Source organism: Schistocerca serialis, unplaced genomic scaffold (genome assembly GCF_023864345.2).
Source record: "Schistocerca serialis cubense isolate TAMUIC-IGC-003099 unplaced genomic scaffold, iqSchSeri2.2 HiC_scaffold_1416, whole genome shotgun sequence".
In the NCBI taxonomy this organism is placed as follows: domain Eukaryota; kingdom Metazoa; phylum Arthropoda; class Insecta; order Orthoptera; family Acrididae; genus Schistocerca; species Schistocerca serialis.
This window is the reverse complement of record NW_026047643.1, coordinates 51843-66722: the sequence shown is the minus strand read 5'-3', so window position 1 is coordinate 66722 and position 14880 is coordinate 51843. Positions and strand designations below refer to the sequence as shown.

Here is a 14880-nt window from a genome sequence, read left to right as displayed (position 1 = left end):
GAATGTGTGGATCTATCTGTGATGGGTCCCATGGCTTCCTATTGTTACAATCCAATTTCGTTATTCTGTCCACTGAAACTGTCTGTGCTAGTCTCGGTGTTCCACCGCCCAGAACCCTACCAGACTGCCTTACTGATTTGGTTATTTTCTCCTAGTTCAGTATATTATAGCGACCATTTATTTTCATACATTGACATGTTTGTCGCATCTATCGCGATTACCAGCTGCCATTGATGGAAACACAGCCTGACTATGCCACTCCCATCTGCATAGCTCCATAAATGTGCGAACTTCCCATACATTAACTTCTCGCACAGGAAACACCCTCTTCACACTTTACACAGTATCACCGTGGGCAACTGGGAAAATAGCAATGCCAGAATAACAACCCTCACCCCATAGGAATGAAGCCCAGCGTACACACTTAACAGTGAAAGCTACTCACAGCTGCTACTGGATTTTATACTACTGTAAACAGTGAGGGTAAAATTAATGAGAGTAATTAGGGGCTCTATCGGAAACTGTGTCGTCCCAGTGGCAGGGCGTGGCCAGGGTTTAACGCGGCGTGAGCGGCCATTTGCATTTTATAGGCTGGTGGGTGCAGCTGTCAGTGCGGCGACATCGGGCCGTGTCCTGCCTGCCCCTGACTGGTGCCATACGCAAACATACTTGAGAAAATATTAGCTCTTTCACTGCTCCGGATGTAAATATACGCTAATCGTTTCAGTGCTCCAGATGTATATATAGTATTTGCCATAAAAATATTTACACTGGTTCCCTGCTACAGTCGTATAGTTACGTATAACGCCGACAATCTGGCTAGCGAGTATGCAGTTTAATTGTTCTAATACTACGAAATACCTGAACAACTATTGAATGCTGAATTCTCTTTCTGCTGAGTTCATTCGTATCGCTATATTACCTAGTTTGTGTGCAGCGGTTTCTGCATTATTGAATAAAATGACGCGACGTTACCGTTCGTTTACAGATGATGACCTGCTGCGTATTCTAAACCAAAGTGACGACGAGGACATCATCTTGCCCAATCCAGCTGACTGTGGGTGGACAGATAATGACGACGATGAGTTTTTTGATAAATCTGTGACCACAAATATAAAAAATATTTGTGAACCAACAAATGTTGAACCAGTAAATGCAGATCCAGTTTTTGATGTTATCGTCGATTCTTTCTCCGATTCCGAAGAAGAGCCTGAGCGTATGCCTGAAAAATCTCCTAAGAGACACAAAACAGTTGATTTTAGATGGAAAGGCTCTGATTGGGACACTAAAGTGTATAATTTCGATAACAGTGGTTCCGGTTGCAAAATCGTCAATTTAGATGATTTATGTACTGTATACGAGCGCCTCCAAGTTTTTAAGCCAAGAAATTATGAGCTACATAGCTGAGCAATGTAATTTATATTATGAACACCTTTGCAATGATGCCAGTGAAAAATCAAGAATGCGACGTTGGAAAAACACATTCAATGACAAAGTCGATAGTTTCCTTGCTGTAAATTTTCTGTTGGTTCGAGTGAGAAAAAATGAAATAAACAGTTATTGTACCAATGATCAGTTACTGTCTACTCCAGTGTTTGCGCAAATCATGCCGAGAGATAGATGTCTTCTGTTACTTGCAATGTTACATTTTGCTGATAACAGTAAGGACCCTGGAGATGACAAAATCTGGAAATTACATCGAATTGTGGATCACTTAAGAAAACTATTTCCAGGTGCTTTCTATCCTTTTAAAAAGTTTTGCATTGACGAAAGTTAGTTCTCTTCAAAGGTCGTGTCTTCTTCAAGCAGTACATTCCTTCCAAACGCCGAAGATTTGGTGTAAAAATTTTTGTGTTATGTGAATGTGAAACTGGTTATATTCTTGACTTTATATTATTTATGTGGGTGCAGCAACAGACGTAAAAAAAGAAACTGACTTTAGTGTAAATATTGGAATACCTGGAAGCATTGTTCTCACTTTACTTGAATGTTACCTTGGTAAAGGTCACACATTATATGCTGACAATTGGTACACTAGCCCAATGTTATTTTCTTATTTGCATGACAGAGTGACTAATGCCTGTGGAACTGTGAGAACAAACAGCAAAGGCATGCCTTCTTTTTCAGAAAAACTTAGTAAAGGCGAGATCGAGTTTGTGTCAACAGATAAACTTCTTGCTCTGAAGTGGCAGGACAAGCGGGAAGTGAGGATGCTTTCAACTCTTCATACAAACGAAGTTACAGCGACTGACAAAATTGACAGAACCACGAATGAACCAAAAACAAAACCAGCTTGCATCTTAAGCTACACTGAAAATATTGGGGGCCGTCGACAGGAGCGACATGATGCTAAGTTCAGTAGAATGTGTACAAAAAACTGTAAAATGATATAAAGTTTTTTTTTTTCATTTGGTGGATATGTCTCTGCTCAATGCGAAGTGCATTATATAAAACTCAAACAGGACGAAATATTTCAGTATCTGATTTTCAACAGAAACTTATCAAGGAACTCCTAGAGATTCACCACCGACCCCAAACAGAGGGACGTCGTGGAAGGAGATCGGCTGATGGTGACAATCCCTTACACCTAACCGAGCGCCAATTTATCTCGCTAATCCCAGGAGCTTCAAAGAAGGAGGCCGCCCAGGGAAGGTGTATTGTATGTGCAAAACATGATAAACGTATTGATACAAGATAAATTTGTGTAAAATGTAATGTGCCTTTATGTTTGAATTTTTATTTCAAGAGATAGCACACTTTGAAGTATTACAAATGTAATATGTTTTGTATTTCTTTCTCCTAATGAAGTACCATTTTTGAACAAAGTAAGACTTTCTGAACAAAGATTAAAAAAAAAAGGAAACGATTTACACCGACAATACCGGCTTTTGCGTCTCATTTTTATCTCAATAATAACGGTAGACTGCTACAGTCGTAAATATATGCACCGGGTGAAAATAACGTGCACAGGGTGGGAGCCACTGAGAGTAAATGCGCAGTGAAAGGGTTAACACTCGGAGGTCGGAATATTTGGTGCTTCAGTGAAATAAGACAGCAAATCCAGTGAGCAACTGCAAACACTATATTCCCCATTAACCGACAAAACAATTCTGAACCAGTGTGGTACACTGCTTCTGGCCACTATGGTTGACGTTCCAGTAAGTCTCTGCATTTAGTCCTCTCCCCCAGTCACCAACCCCTGACATCTTCATGGATTAGACTGCTCCCTGGACAGCATATATGCCAAGAGCCGATTTCTGTAGTTCTTCTGGCTCCAGCCTCCCAACCTCTTAAGAATAATGACGTAAAGGTCCTTTGCACACGAACACATGTCCAAAGGAAGGGGCATTGCGACAACAGCTGCTGTTACGATGTTACAATCAACAACACAGGCATGGAATTATCGTATTTATCCTCCAGTACCTGGCAATGACTTTCAATCAAAGTATCATCCCCTGTATGGTAATTAATCTGTGTATGAGTACACACTGTGATGGAGTAACAATGACATTTGGAAGTTTATATCTGGCCATGAGCCGTGCACGGATAGCCGAAGTGGGTAAGGCGAGCGCTCGCGCAAAGAGAGAAATCGGGGCTGAGTCCTTGTCCAGCACAAATCTTCATTGCCTTCCATCCCTCACACAGCTGACGGTTGTCCGTATTCGCATCTGTGAATACATTTCATGCTGCTTTTCACAATGGCTGCAGCCACTACAGTGCCTTTTTCCACAGACATGCATGCGTGTCTTGAAGGAACATTGCGTCATTCGTCTTAAAAGCACAGGTACGTCAATATCGTCAATGACAACACACTGATGTGACAAACGTCATGGGATACCTCCTGGTAACGTGGCGGGAATCCCTTTGCTCGACGTAGCGTAGCAGCTGGACACGGCGCGGGCGCAGCAAGTCGCCAGAGGTCGCCCGCACAGATACTGAGACGTGCTGCCTCTACAGTGAAAGTGTAGCCCGTGCAGGATTTTGTGCACTAACAGATCTCTCACTTATGTCCATAAATAGTCGGTGAGGTTCGTATCAGGTGATTTGGGTGGCTAAATCATTCGCTCTAGTTGTCCGGATCGTTACTCAAACCAGTCGCAAATACTTGTTGCCCGGTGACATGGTGCATTGCCATCCACAAACATTCCATCGTTGTTTGGGAAAATGAAGTATATGAATCGCTCAAAGTGGCCGACCTTAACAATTCCCAGTCAACGTTCGGTTCAAGTTCGACCAGAGGACCCAGTCCATTCCATATAAATACATCCCTCGCCACTGTCGAGCCACCACCGGCTTGCACAGTGCCTCGTTGACAACTCGCCTCCGTGGCTTCGCAGGGCCTGCGTCACAGCCGAACCCCACCGCCAGCTCTCACCACCTGAACTCTGGACTCACCTGAACTCTGGACTCGCCTGACCGGGCCACAGTTTTCCTGGCACCTAGTCTCCAGCTGATACGGCCACAGACCCCAGTGAGGCGATGCAGGCGATGTCGAGCTGTTGGCAAAGGCGCTCACGTCGGTCCTCTGTTGCCATAACGCATTAGCGCCAAATTTCGCCACATACTCCTAAGATATACGTTCGCCGTAATGTCCGACGTTGATTTCTGTGGTTATTTCATGCAGTGTTGCTTGTCTGTTAGCACTGACGAATCTTTGCAAACGCCGCTGCACTCGGTCGTTAAGTGAAGGCAGTCGGCCACTGCGTTCTCTGTGCTGACAGACAATACCTGAAATTTGGTATTTTTATCGTACTCACATCGCTGTGGACGTGGTAATATTGGAATCCATAGCAATTTCCAAAATGGAGCGTCACATGCGTCCAGCTTAAGAATGTTGATGAAATGTAGGCATATCGGTATCTTCTCCAAAGATTATTGATATATATCGGCCATATATTTTCCGTCGGTATATCAATAAATCGATATCAAAACGGCAATATCGAATGTGATATTTTTATTTTATATTATATTTTTTCACAATTTTCGATAAATAGTTGAAGTTTATTTTTTCATATTGTAGTGGGACATGATTTTTACCTTCAGGTGCTAAATAATCTTACTACTTTTTGAGCTTTCATCACTTCCAATCTGTCTCTTTGACTGTCTAAAAGAGTATATGTGGCAGAGAACAACACCGATTTCACCGTGGTTAGTTGGGGGGGAGGGGGGGTTCAATGGAATGACAACACAAGATTTACGATGTAAAGAAACAGAGCACTAATTTCCTTAAAAACTAATTTTTAACGCAAGTAGTGTGCTATTTCTGCACATCGAAATTCTTTAAAAACCGTTGCTGGAAATGAAGAACAAAAATCTAAATGACAAGACTGATGGTTGCAGTGTGCTCAGAGGTGTGAGCGGAAATGCTGATGTAATCGGTGACCAGCGCTACCAATGGAAACTGCAGGGTTTAACTTCACCACAGAATTTCGACTCTGCAGCTGCTAGGTTGCTGGTGTTTGCAGAAATGAAGAAACAGGGAGGTCAACATGAAGTGTTCCTGGCAAACCCGATGTGTGACAAAACCGGACGATGGACCCACCATGCGACCTGTATGCAGTTACCGTTTTTAGCAAAGTGTTTATCGGTATGCCAGAACGTCCAACTTTTTACTTTAAACTCTCGCTCAAAAGGAGATAGGCAGGCTACTAGCTCAGAATATGTACTACCCGTGACAACCGGGAGAACCGGGATAATTCCGGGAATTTTTGCATCTGGGAGAAATCCGGGGAATTGTTTAGAATTGCGGGAACTTTTCACTGTTTTAGTTTTCAGTTAAATTTTCGTGATTTTGATTCGTAAGAACGAATATTCTAACACAGGATGTTACTGTACCATGCTCTGCAGAATAATACTGCAGCAACAAAACATCAACGACAGAAAAGAAATGAAAACAAAACTTCAGTTGTGAAGGAAATGCGCCACATAGAACAACAAAACACAGTACTCACATAAGCGTCTGCCAACAGCAAAGTATGTCAAATGCTTCATAACAACAAATTGCCTCCGACGAGCGTGACGTGACAACTGTTTGAATTGGATTCCTTTGAGGAGTTGAGGGCTGGCCCTTGCGCACGCGCAGTTGTCGCGTATGTGTAGTGCCTCCTCCCGCTTCTGGGTACAGAAGTGTGGCTGGGAGCCAGCATCTGATGTCGTCCCCCTTGGGAAATGTAGTGATCCGGGGCTGGTGCACAGAGCAGTCTGAGCTGTGGTGGGCAGGTGGGTCGCCTCCACGTGACCTGTGTATACGTTCAGCGATTTTATTGTTTCCCCTTCGTTCATTTGTTCATGAAAACAAAATGGATTTTTTGAGTGGGAGCTGTCAAATGAATTAAAATACATTCACATAAGTATGGAGGGCTAAAGTATGTTACTAGTTTCATATTTTATTTCAACCTTTCTGACAGTCAAGCATTAATCGCCTTGCAGAAGAATGAAGTAATTTTTGAAGGTTTGCCAAAGAGATTCGACTTTTATTAACCTTTTCTGCTGAGGCAGTCTAATTTATTTGAAACGAAGTGTTTTAATTTCACACTATTGGCTAGTTTCAACTGTTCGCTGCATTTCAAGTGCACTTATGGCATTATGCCATAGTAAAAAACCAAACATGATGTAATACAGTACTGGTGCGCCAAGAAAATTTACATCCGAATCTGGACATACGAATGTGCACTGTAAGCCGAATTATGCATTTTAGTGTGGTGCACGAAATCCCTATGCTCTTGGAGTATTCTCTGATGTCTTGTTTCTTTCATGACATAATCTTTCAGTGTTTTACACGTACGAACGTAAGGGCTTCCAGCGTCATCGTAGCTGCAGAAGCCTGTGACTCATTTCATCTGGCGCTCTCTGGCAACTGCTGAAACGAACAAATTTCTCACAGGTCGTGGGAAAATATTGCAAATGGTGGTTTGAAAAGTGTTACATTCAATGCAAATTTCCTTTCACGCAAGATGAACTATGTTCGAGAATGTATGATGAATTTATTAAATCACAAAGCGTTTGACTCTCATTTAAAAATCAACTCCTTGAGGAGGACCCTTTACAAGAATTTCGAACCCAGAAGATCAGACATTTAGGTCGTTATTAAAAATTTTTGTGGCACGTTTTTGTGATGTGTCTTAAAGTGTAACGCGCGCAAAGAAGATCAACATTATGTGTGCAGGCTTAGGTTCTGTCGCAGTTTATTGATCTTAGAGTCCAATATTATATGTGAATGCTATGATATTAATTAAAACCATCAACTTTTCTTATTTGTGTGTTGTCCCTACTTAAGAGTGACTTTGCTATTGGCTGACTACATCACGTGTCGTTGGCTGACTACATCACTTGTCGTGTGCTGTTATCACCTGGCGAGATCACGTGACATGAGCTGTGACTGGCTTACAAAATCTGATCACAATCTCGATTTCAATGCTTCGGAAGATAACATGCGGTGTTTGGTGGAATCCGAATTTATACCTTCGTAATACGAACATAGGCCCGTGGTCTAGGGGTAGCGTCTTTGATTCATAATCAGGACGTCTTCGGTCCCGGTTTCGATCCCCACCACTGCCTAAATTTAGATAAGTAATCAGCATTGGCGGCCGAAGACTTCCGGCATAAGAAGTCAGCCTCATTCTGCCAACGGCCTTGTCAAAGAGGGCGGAGGAGCGGATAGAGGTTCAGGGCACTCTCTTGTCCTAGGGGTGGGAAATTGCCCCTAAAGGCGGAAGAATCAGCAATGATCAACGACATGAGGATGCAGAAGGCAATGGAAACCACTACATTAGAGACACGTAACTTGTATCCACAGGACATGTGGCCTGTAATTGAAGAAGTGTCATGATGATCTTTCCATTGGCAAAAGATTCCGCAATAGTCCCCCATTCGGATCTCCGGGAGGGGACTGCCAAGGGGGAGGTTACCATGAGAAAAAGATTGAATAATCTACGGAAGGATAACGTTCTACGAGTCGGGACGTGGAATGTCAGAAGCTTGAGCGTGGTAGGGAAACTAGAAAATCTGAAAAGAGAAATGCAAAGGCTCAACCTAGATATAGTAGGGGTCAGTGAAGTGAAGTGAAGTGGAAGGAAGACAAGGATTTCTGGTCAGATGAGTATCGGGTAATATCAACAGCAGCAGAAAATGGTATAACAGGTGTAGGATTCGTTATGAATAGGAAGGTAGGGCAGAGGGTGTGTTACTGTGAACAGTTCAGTGATCGGGTTGTTCTAATCAGAATCGACAGCAGACCAACACCGACAACGATAGTTCATGTATACATGCCGACGTCGCAGGCTGAAGATGAACAGATAGAGAAAGTGTATGAGGATATTGAAAGGGTAATGCATTATGTAAAGGGGGACGAAAATCTAATAGTCATGGGCGACTGGAATGCAGTTGTAGGGGAAGGAGTAGAAGAAAAGGTTACAGGAGAATATGGGCTTGGGACAAGGAATGAAAGAGGAGAAAGACTAATTGAGTTCTGTAACAAGTTTCAGATAGTAATAGCGTATACCCTGTTCAAGAATCACAAGAGGAGGAGGTATACTTGGAAAAGGCCAGGAGATACGGGAAGATTTCAATTAGATTACATCATGGTCAGACAGAGATTCCGAAATCAGATACTGGATTGTAAGGCGTACCCAGGAGCAGATATAGACTCGGATCACAATATAGTAGTGATGAAGAGTACGCTGAAGTTCAAGACATTAGCCAGGAAGAATCAATACGCAAAGAAGTGGGATACGGAAGTACTAAGGAATGACGAGATACGTTTGAAGTTCTCCAACGCTATAGATACAGCAATAAGGAATAGCGCGGTAGGCAGTACAGTAGAAGAGGAATGGACATCTCTAAAAAGTGCCATCATGGAAGTTGGGAGGGAAAACATAGGTACAAAGAAGGTAGCTGCGAAAAAAACCATGGGTAACAGAAGAAATACTTCAGTTGATTGATGAAAGGAGGAGGTACAAACATGTATTTCTGTATTCCTGATTTTCCCAGAACATGTCGCTGAGGAATGAAATAAATTGGAAGTGCAGAGAAGCTAAGATGAAATGGCTGCAGGAAAAATGTGAAGACATTGAAAAAGATATGATTGTCGGAAGGACAGACTCAGCATACAGGAAAGTCAAAACAACCTTTGGTGACATTAAAAGCAACGGTAGTAACATTAAGAGTGCAACGGGAGTTCCACTGTTAAATGCAGAGGAGAGAGCAGATAGGTGGAAAGAATACATTGAAAGTCTCTATGAAGGTGAAGATTTGTCTGATGTGATGGAAGAAGAAACAGGAGTCGATTTAGAAGAGATAGGGGATCCAGTATTAGAATCGGAATTTAAAAGAGCTTTGCAGGACTTACGGTCAAATAAGGCAGAAGGGATAGATAACATTCCATTAGAATTTCTAAAATCATTGGAGGAAGTGGCAACAAAACGACTATTCACGTTGGTGTGTAGAATATATGAGTCTGGCGATATACCATCTGACTTTCCGAAAAGCATCATCCACACAATTCCGAAGACGGCAAGAGCTGACAAGTGTGAGAATTATCACACAATCAGCTTAACAGATAATGCATCAAAGCTGCTTACAAGAATAATATCCAGAAGAATGGAAACTTGAGAATGCGCTAGGTGACGATCAGTTTGGCTTTAGGAAAAGTAAAGGGACGAGAGAGGCAATTCTATAATGGAAGCAAGGCTAAAGAAAAATCAAGACACTTTCATACGATTTGTCGACCTGGAAAAAGTGTTCGACAATATAAAATGGTGCAAGCTGTTCGAGATTCTGAAAAAAGTAGGGGTAAGCTATAGGGAGAGACGGGTCATATACAATATGTACAACAACCAAGAGGGAATAATAAGAGTGGACGATCAAGAACGAAGTGCTCGTATTAAGAAGGGTGTAAGACAAGGCTGTAGCCTTTCGCCCCTACTCTTCAATCTGTACATCGAGGAAGCAATGATGGAAATAAAAGAAAGGTTCAGGAGTGGAATTAAAATACAAGGGGAAAGGATATCAATGATACGATTCGCTGATGACATTGCTATCCTGAGTGAAAGTGAAGAAGAATTAAATGATCTGCTGAACGGAATGAACAGTCTAATGAGTACACAGAATGGTTTGAGAGTAAATCGGAGAAAGACGAAGGTAATAAGAAGTAGTAGAAATGAGAACAGCGAGAACCTTAACATCAGGATTGATGGTCACGAAGTCAATGAAGTTAAGGAATTCTGCTACCTAGGCAGTAAAATAACCAATGACGGACAAAGCAAGGAGGACATGAAAAGCAGACTCGCTATGGCAAAAAAGGCATTTCTGGCCAAGAGAAGTCTACTAATATCAAATACCGACCCTAGTTTGAGGAAGAAATTTCTGAGGATGTACGTCTGGAGTACATCATTGTATGGTAGTGAAACATGGACTGTGGAAATACCGGAACAGAAGAGAATCGAAGCATTTGAGATGTGGTGCTATAGACGAATGTTGAAAATTAGGTGGACTGATAAGGTAAGGAATGAGGAGGTTCTACGCAGAATCGGAGAGGAAAGGAATATGTGGAAAACACTGATAAGGAGAAGGGACAGGATGATAGGACATCTGCTAAGACATGAGGGAATGACTTTCATGGTACTAGAGGGAGCTGTAGAGGGCAAAAACAGTAGAGGAAGACAGAGATTGGAATACGTCAAGCAAATAATTGAGGACGTAGGTTGCAAGTGCTACTCTGAGATGAAGAGGTTACCACAGGAAAGGAATTCGTGGCGGGCCGCATCAAACCAGTCAGTAGACTGATGACAAAAAAAAATAAATAAAAATAATACGAACATATGCAGCGTACATCTTGCTGCACATCAAAGGTCTTTCAGAACTTTCCCCCCCCCCCCCCCTTCTGAGTTTCGTTTCCTAATGTACCGGGAAATTCTACGTCGGTAGGTAAAACCATAAACAATCAAAGGATTGATGAGTTTTACAGTGGCAAGGAAGAGTATAGTGTCACTTAACACGGAAAAAGTGTATTTTGACCTGAGAGAAAGTGTATTTTGAACCAGGGAATCCAGGAAAAATTCGAGAATATTTTTTTCCTTGTCCACGTGTACATGCTGTACAGCTTGTTGATGTGCAGAGCACGTAATAATAAATCGATACTTCTAAAGCTCTAAAACCAGCAGTATGTTTACAACGTGCAGCCGATATTTTTATAGGCAGGAGTGTCCCGTTATTTTGCCCGCCGATACACTCCCTTTTCAAGATATCTATAGTCGATATGGACATTTTAATAAATATCAATGTATTGTATACTCCATATTTTTAAAAATATCAACAGTCCTGGTCTAGCGCCGACTACTGTTTCGCAGTCGAAGTTGGTTAATTCCCGTCATGCGGCCATTAAAATGCTGGCAACCCTTCCAGACGAGTACAGTTGACAGCCCCGCCAACGCATGGCGCTTCCTGCACCTTGCGTGCGCCACACCGCAGCCACCTGTGTGTGTGGACATGGCTATCGCACGACTTTCGTCAGCTCAGTGTAATAAGCTAGTACTCGACCTGATCTCTGCTTGAAGGCACGCGGTTGCTTCTTAATGCTGAAACATCTGGTCTTAGGTCGAAATTAAAAATACTCGCAATTGTACGTACACGGAATACACTTTAAATACATTAAACATTTTATTCAAAATAACTGATGACTCGTTATCCGCGAGCAAAATAATTTTCTTAAGCATGTGTAGTTTTACACTTAAGTATGCTCAAATTGTGTAGCATCGACTGCAGGGCATATTTGCAGTTGCTGTTTGAGAGATGGATGAACAGGAGGAAGTGCGTTGGATGATGAGCCATTGCATGGTATGGCAGTTTGCTGGAGCATATCATCTGACATAGTTGGGGTTCACGACAGACCATGTCTCTCAGTGCTGCTCATAGAAACGAAATCGAGAGTAGTGGAATCAGGGTAGCTGTCTGGTCGTCATGCTGCAGCATTCCGTCCTGTCCAGTTGTCGGCAAACTTTTCATTCAGGCGTTTCTCTACAGCAGGGGAAGCATTTGGGCAGCAGTCTGTTATCCAGTGGTACTTGTTCTGGAGGAACAGGCAGTGAGAGGCACCAACTTGAAGCACCGACTTGAACCTGGAAAGTATGACATGACATGATAAGAAGTTCAAGAGACCCTGCTTATATAGGGTAATGAGAATGTGATGACACCATGTGGTGTCATAAATCCTTTGCAAGTCAAAGATGAAAACAGTGATAAGGTGTTATCAGTAGGCAAAAGCCATCCGGATAGCACACTCTGTAGAGACCAAATTGTCAGTCGTTGAACAGTCTTGGCAGAAATTACCCTGGGATGCAGCCAAAAGGTCCCAAGATTCATGGTATCAACAGAACTGTGGGCTCACCAATATTCAAGCAACTTGTAGAGAACATTAGGCTACATAGTTAACTGAGCGATACCTTTCTCAGGTGGTGTTAGCACACTGCCAGTACCTGGACTATCACTCTTTCTTGACACTGAGATGGGAACTTGCCCTCACTCCTGATGTGGTTGAAAATGGCTAGAACGTGACACTGGCAATCAGGTTAAGGAAGCACATCACCTGCTGCCAGAGTTGCAAGGATACAGTATCAATACATATCGATTCTAAATCAGGTTTGTTTGTGTGTGTGTGGAGGGGAGGGGGGATCTGGTGCCACAGAGGCCACCGGGAACTCCACCTTTATATCAGAGGTGGAGTGTGCTGAGTCCAGTGGCATGGCAGCCCCTGGTATCTCCTCCTTGGGAACTACAACTTGTCGATTTTCTTAGCCAATTTCAATTTCTGCTAGGGCTTTTCTGTCTTAGTTTCAGGGACAGAGGAGAAACAAAGTCCTATGACCAGCAGCATGCAGCTCCTTTAACCACAAGCTCATATCCACATGCAGATCAACAGGAAGCTGGGAGTGCCCCAAGGGATGGAGGAGTGTGACATGTCTCCGGCTGGGGACTGGGGACTGACATCCCCAACAGGTGGGAAGTTGCAGCTCCCAAAGTGGGTGCGGGGGAAGCAGTAGGAGAAGAGGCCCCAACCACCAGGGAGTGGGTGTAAGCACCCCAAGGGCCCAATGCAGAAGGCACAAAGGGTGAGTGAGGGTACTGCTGGTACAGAAGATGTCACTGTAACCGTAGCCATGACAGACATATAGTCCTTGGCATTTGTGAGGAATTTGCAGCAAAGGCGCAAGTAGTGTTATCCCGGTGTATTCAGGGCGCTAGCATGGTGCAGATACTTGACGACCCCCTCTACCCGCAATGGGATGGCTACCTTGTTGGGCTTTGGGTGTGTTACCATTTCCAGAAAGAAAGGGTGCAGAGATGGACCTACACAAATGGGAACATGACCACATTGGGCAAGTGTCCCTGCATGATATGCACTTCTGTAAAATCTGGAAGAGGAGTGGTTAGTCAAACGCAACACTGGTAGCACATAGTTTTGGATGAAAATGTGTTCAGTACCAGTAGAGGAAAAATTGATAATGTCCAAAATCAGAAACGTAATCCAAGCATGGTCAGTACCATGAAGACCATCCAATGATTGGTTGGTGTGCGAGGTGCTCAACTGCGTGGTCATCAATGCCCATACACCAGATTTTTTTTTTTTTTTTGGCACAGTCAAATTTTATTTGACACGGTCCAATCTGGCCACTGCAATGAATGCTGATGACATGATGTGGACAAGACGAACACCCAGTCTCCAAGCAGAGAAAATCCCCAACCCAGCCAGGACTCAAACCTGGGGCCCTGTGATCAAGAGGCAGCAACACTAGACCACGAGCTGCGGACAGATCATCCAATGAAAAGGCAGAAGGGACATGTAATAGTAGAAGAATGGGCTTGCAGCACGGAAAGGGAAGTAGTACTGCAATGGCTGAGACTCGTGTCAGCCAAGCATGTACTGACAAAAAGACTGAAGAGCCCGTGAGGGGTGGGAGGGGGGTGTAACCTTACCCTGAAGGAAGTTTAAAATGATGTATCTGAGAATTAAAATTCCGTCTGTGACGGTTTCTTTCATTTGGTGTGTGTGTGAGTGTGTGTGTGTGTGCGTGTGTGTGTGTGTGTGTGTAGTAGAGTGTGAGTGTGTCGATGTTCTGTGCAGGACCCTCTCTGAAGAGGAGAAAGGGAGGAGGCTGATTGAGGCGGCCAAGCAGGGGGCGGCGGACCAACTGCACGAGTTACTGGTGGCAGGGGCGGACGTGAGGGTGAGGGAGGACAGCTGGACCGCCCTGCACTTCGCAGCCCAAGAGGGTCACGTGGCGGCGGCCAGCTGCCTCATCAGTGCCGGCGCGGAGGTCGACGCCACGGCTGGCCGTAATGTTTGGACGCCCCTGCACTTGGCTGCATTGTGTGGCCGCGCTGGTGTGGTGCAGCTGCTGCTCGGCGCCTCTGCTGACCCCAATGCCAGGGATGTTCGGGGGCAGACGCCGCTGCACAGGGCGGCAGTGGGGGGCCACGCAGGTGCAGCGGATGAGCTCCTGCGGGCGGGATCCGACAGGGGGGCCACGGATGTGTATGGCAGGACCCCCCTGGACCTCGCCAGGGACTACAGAAACCACGTGCTGGTGGATATGCTGAGTCAACGTTGACATAAGGAAACACAATTGATTACATCATATGTGTTGGTCTTTCAAATATAGAATACAAAAATCAATCCTTTGTTCATTTATTTGTACATATCATCTTGTGCTGCGTATGACTACTCTGGTAACACTGTGACAACTGCAACAAGATGAGATACCTGTAAACTAACATGAGGAGCCCTTCTTTTGAGGATTAAGTCTGTAAAATACTTATTGAACAGTTTTTGCAAAAACTTAGGATCAACTGAAAAACAGTCCATTATTAACGAAGACCACTTGTCTC

The 14880-nt window shown here is 43.8% G+C and overlaps 1 protein-coding gene across 1 annotated transcript in view; it reads left to right on the top strand.

Moving 5' to 3' along the window:
* LOC126442980 (histone-lysine N-methyltransferase EHMT1-like) overlaps window positions 1–14668 on the top strand; it is a 52017-nt gene extending 37349 nt beyond the window's left edge. Inside the window, exon 4 of the mRNA XM_050090829.1 lies at window positions 14117–14668. Coding sequence (XP_049946786.1) covers window positions 14117–14603 — 487 coding nt within the window. The 3' untranslated portion in view covers window positions 14604–14668. The remainder of the gene's footprint in view (window positions 1–14116) is intronic.
* The last annotated feature ends 212 nt before the right edge of the window (window positions 14669–14880 follow it).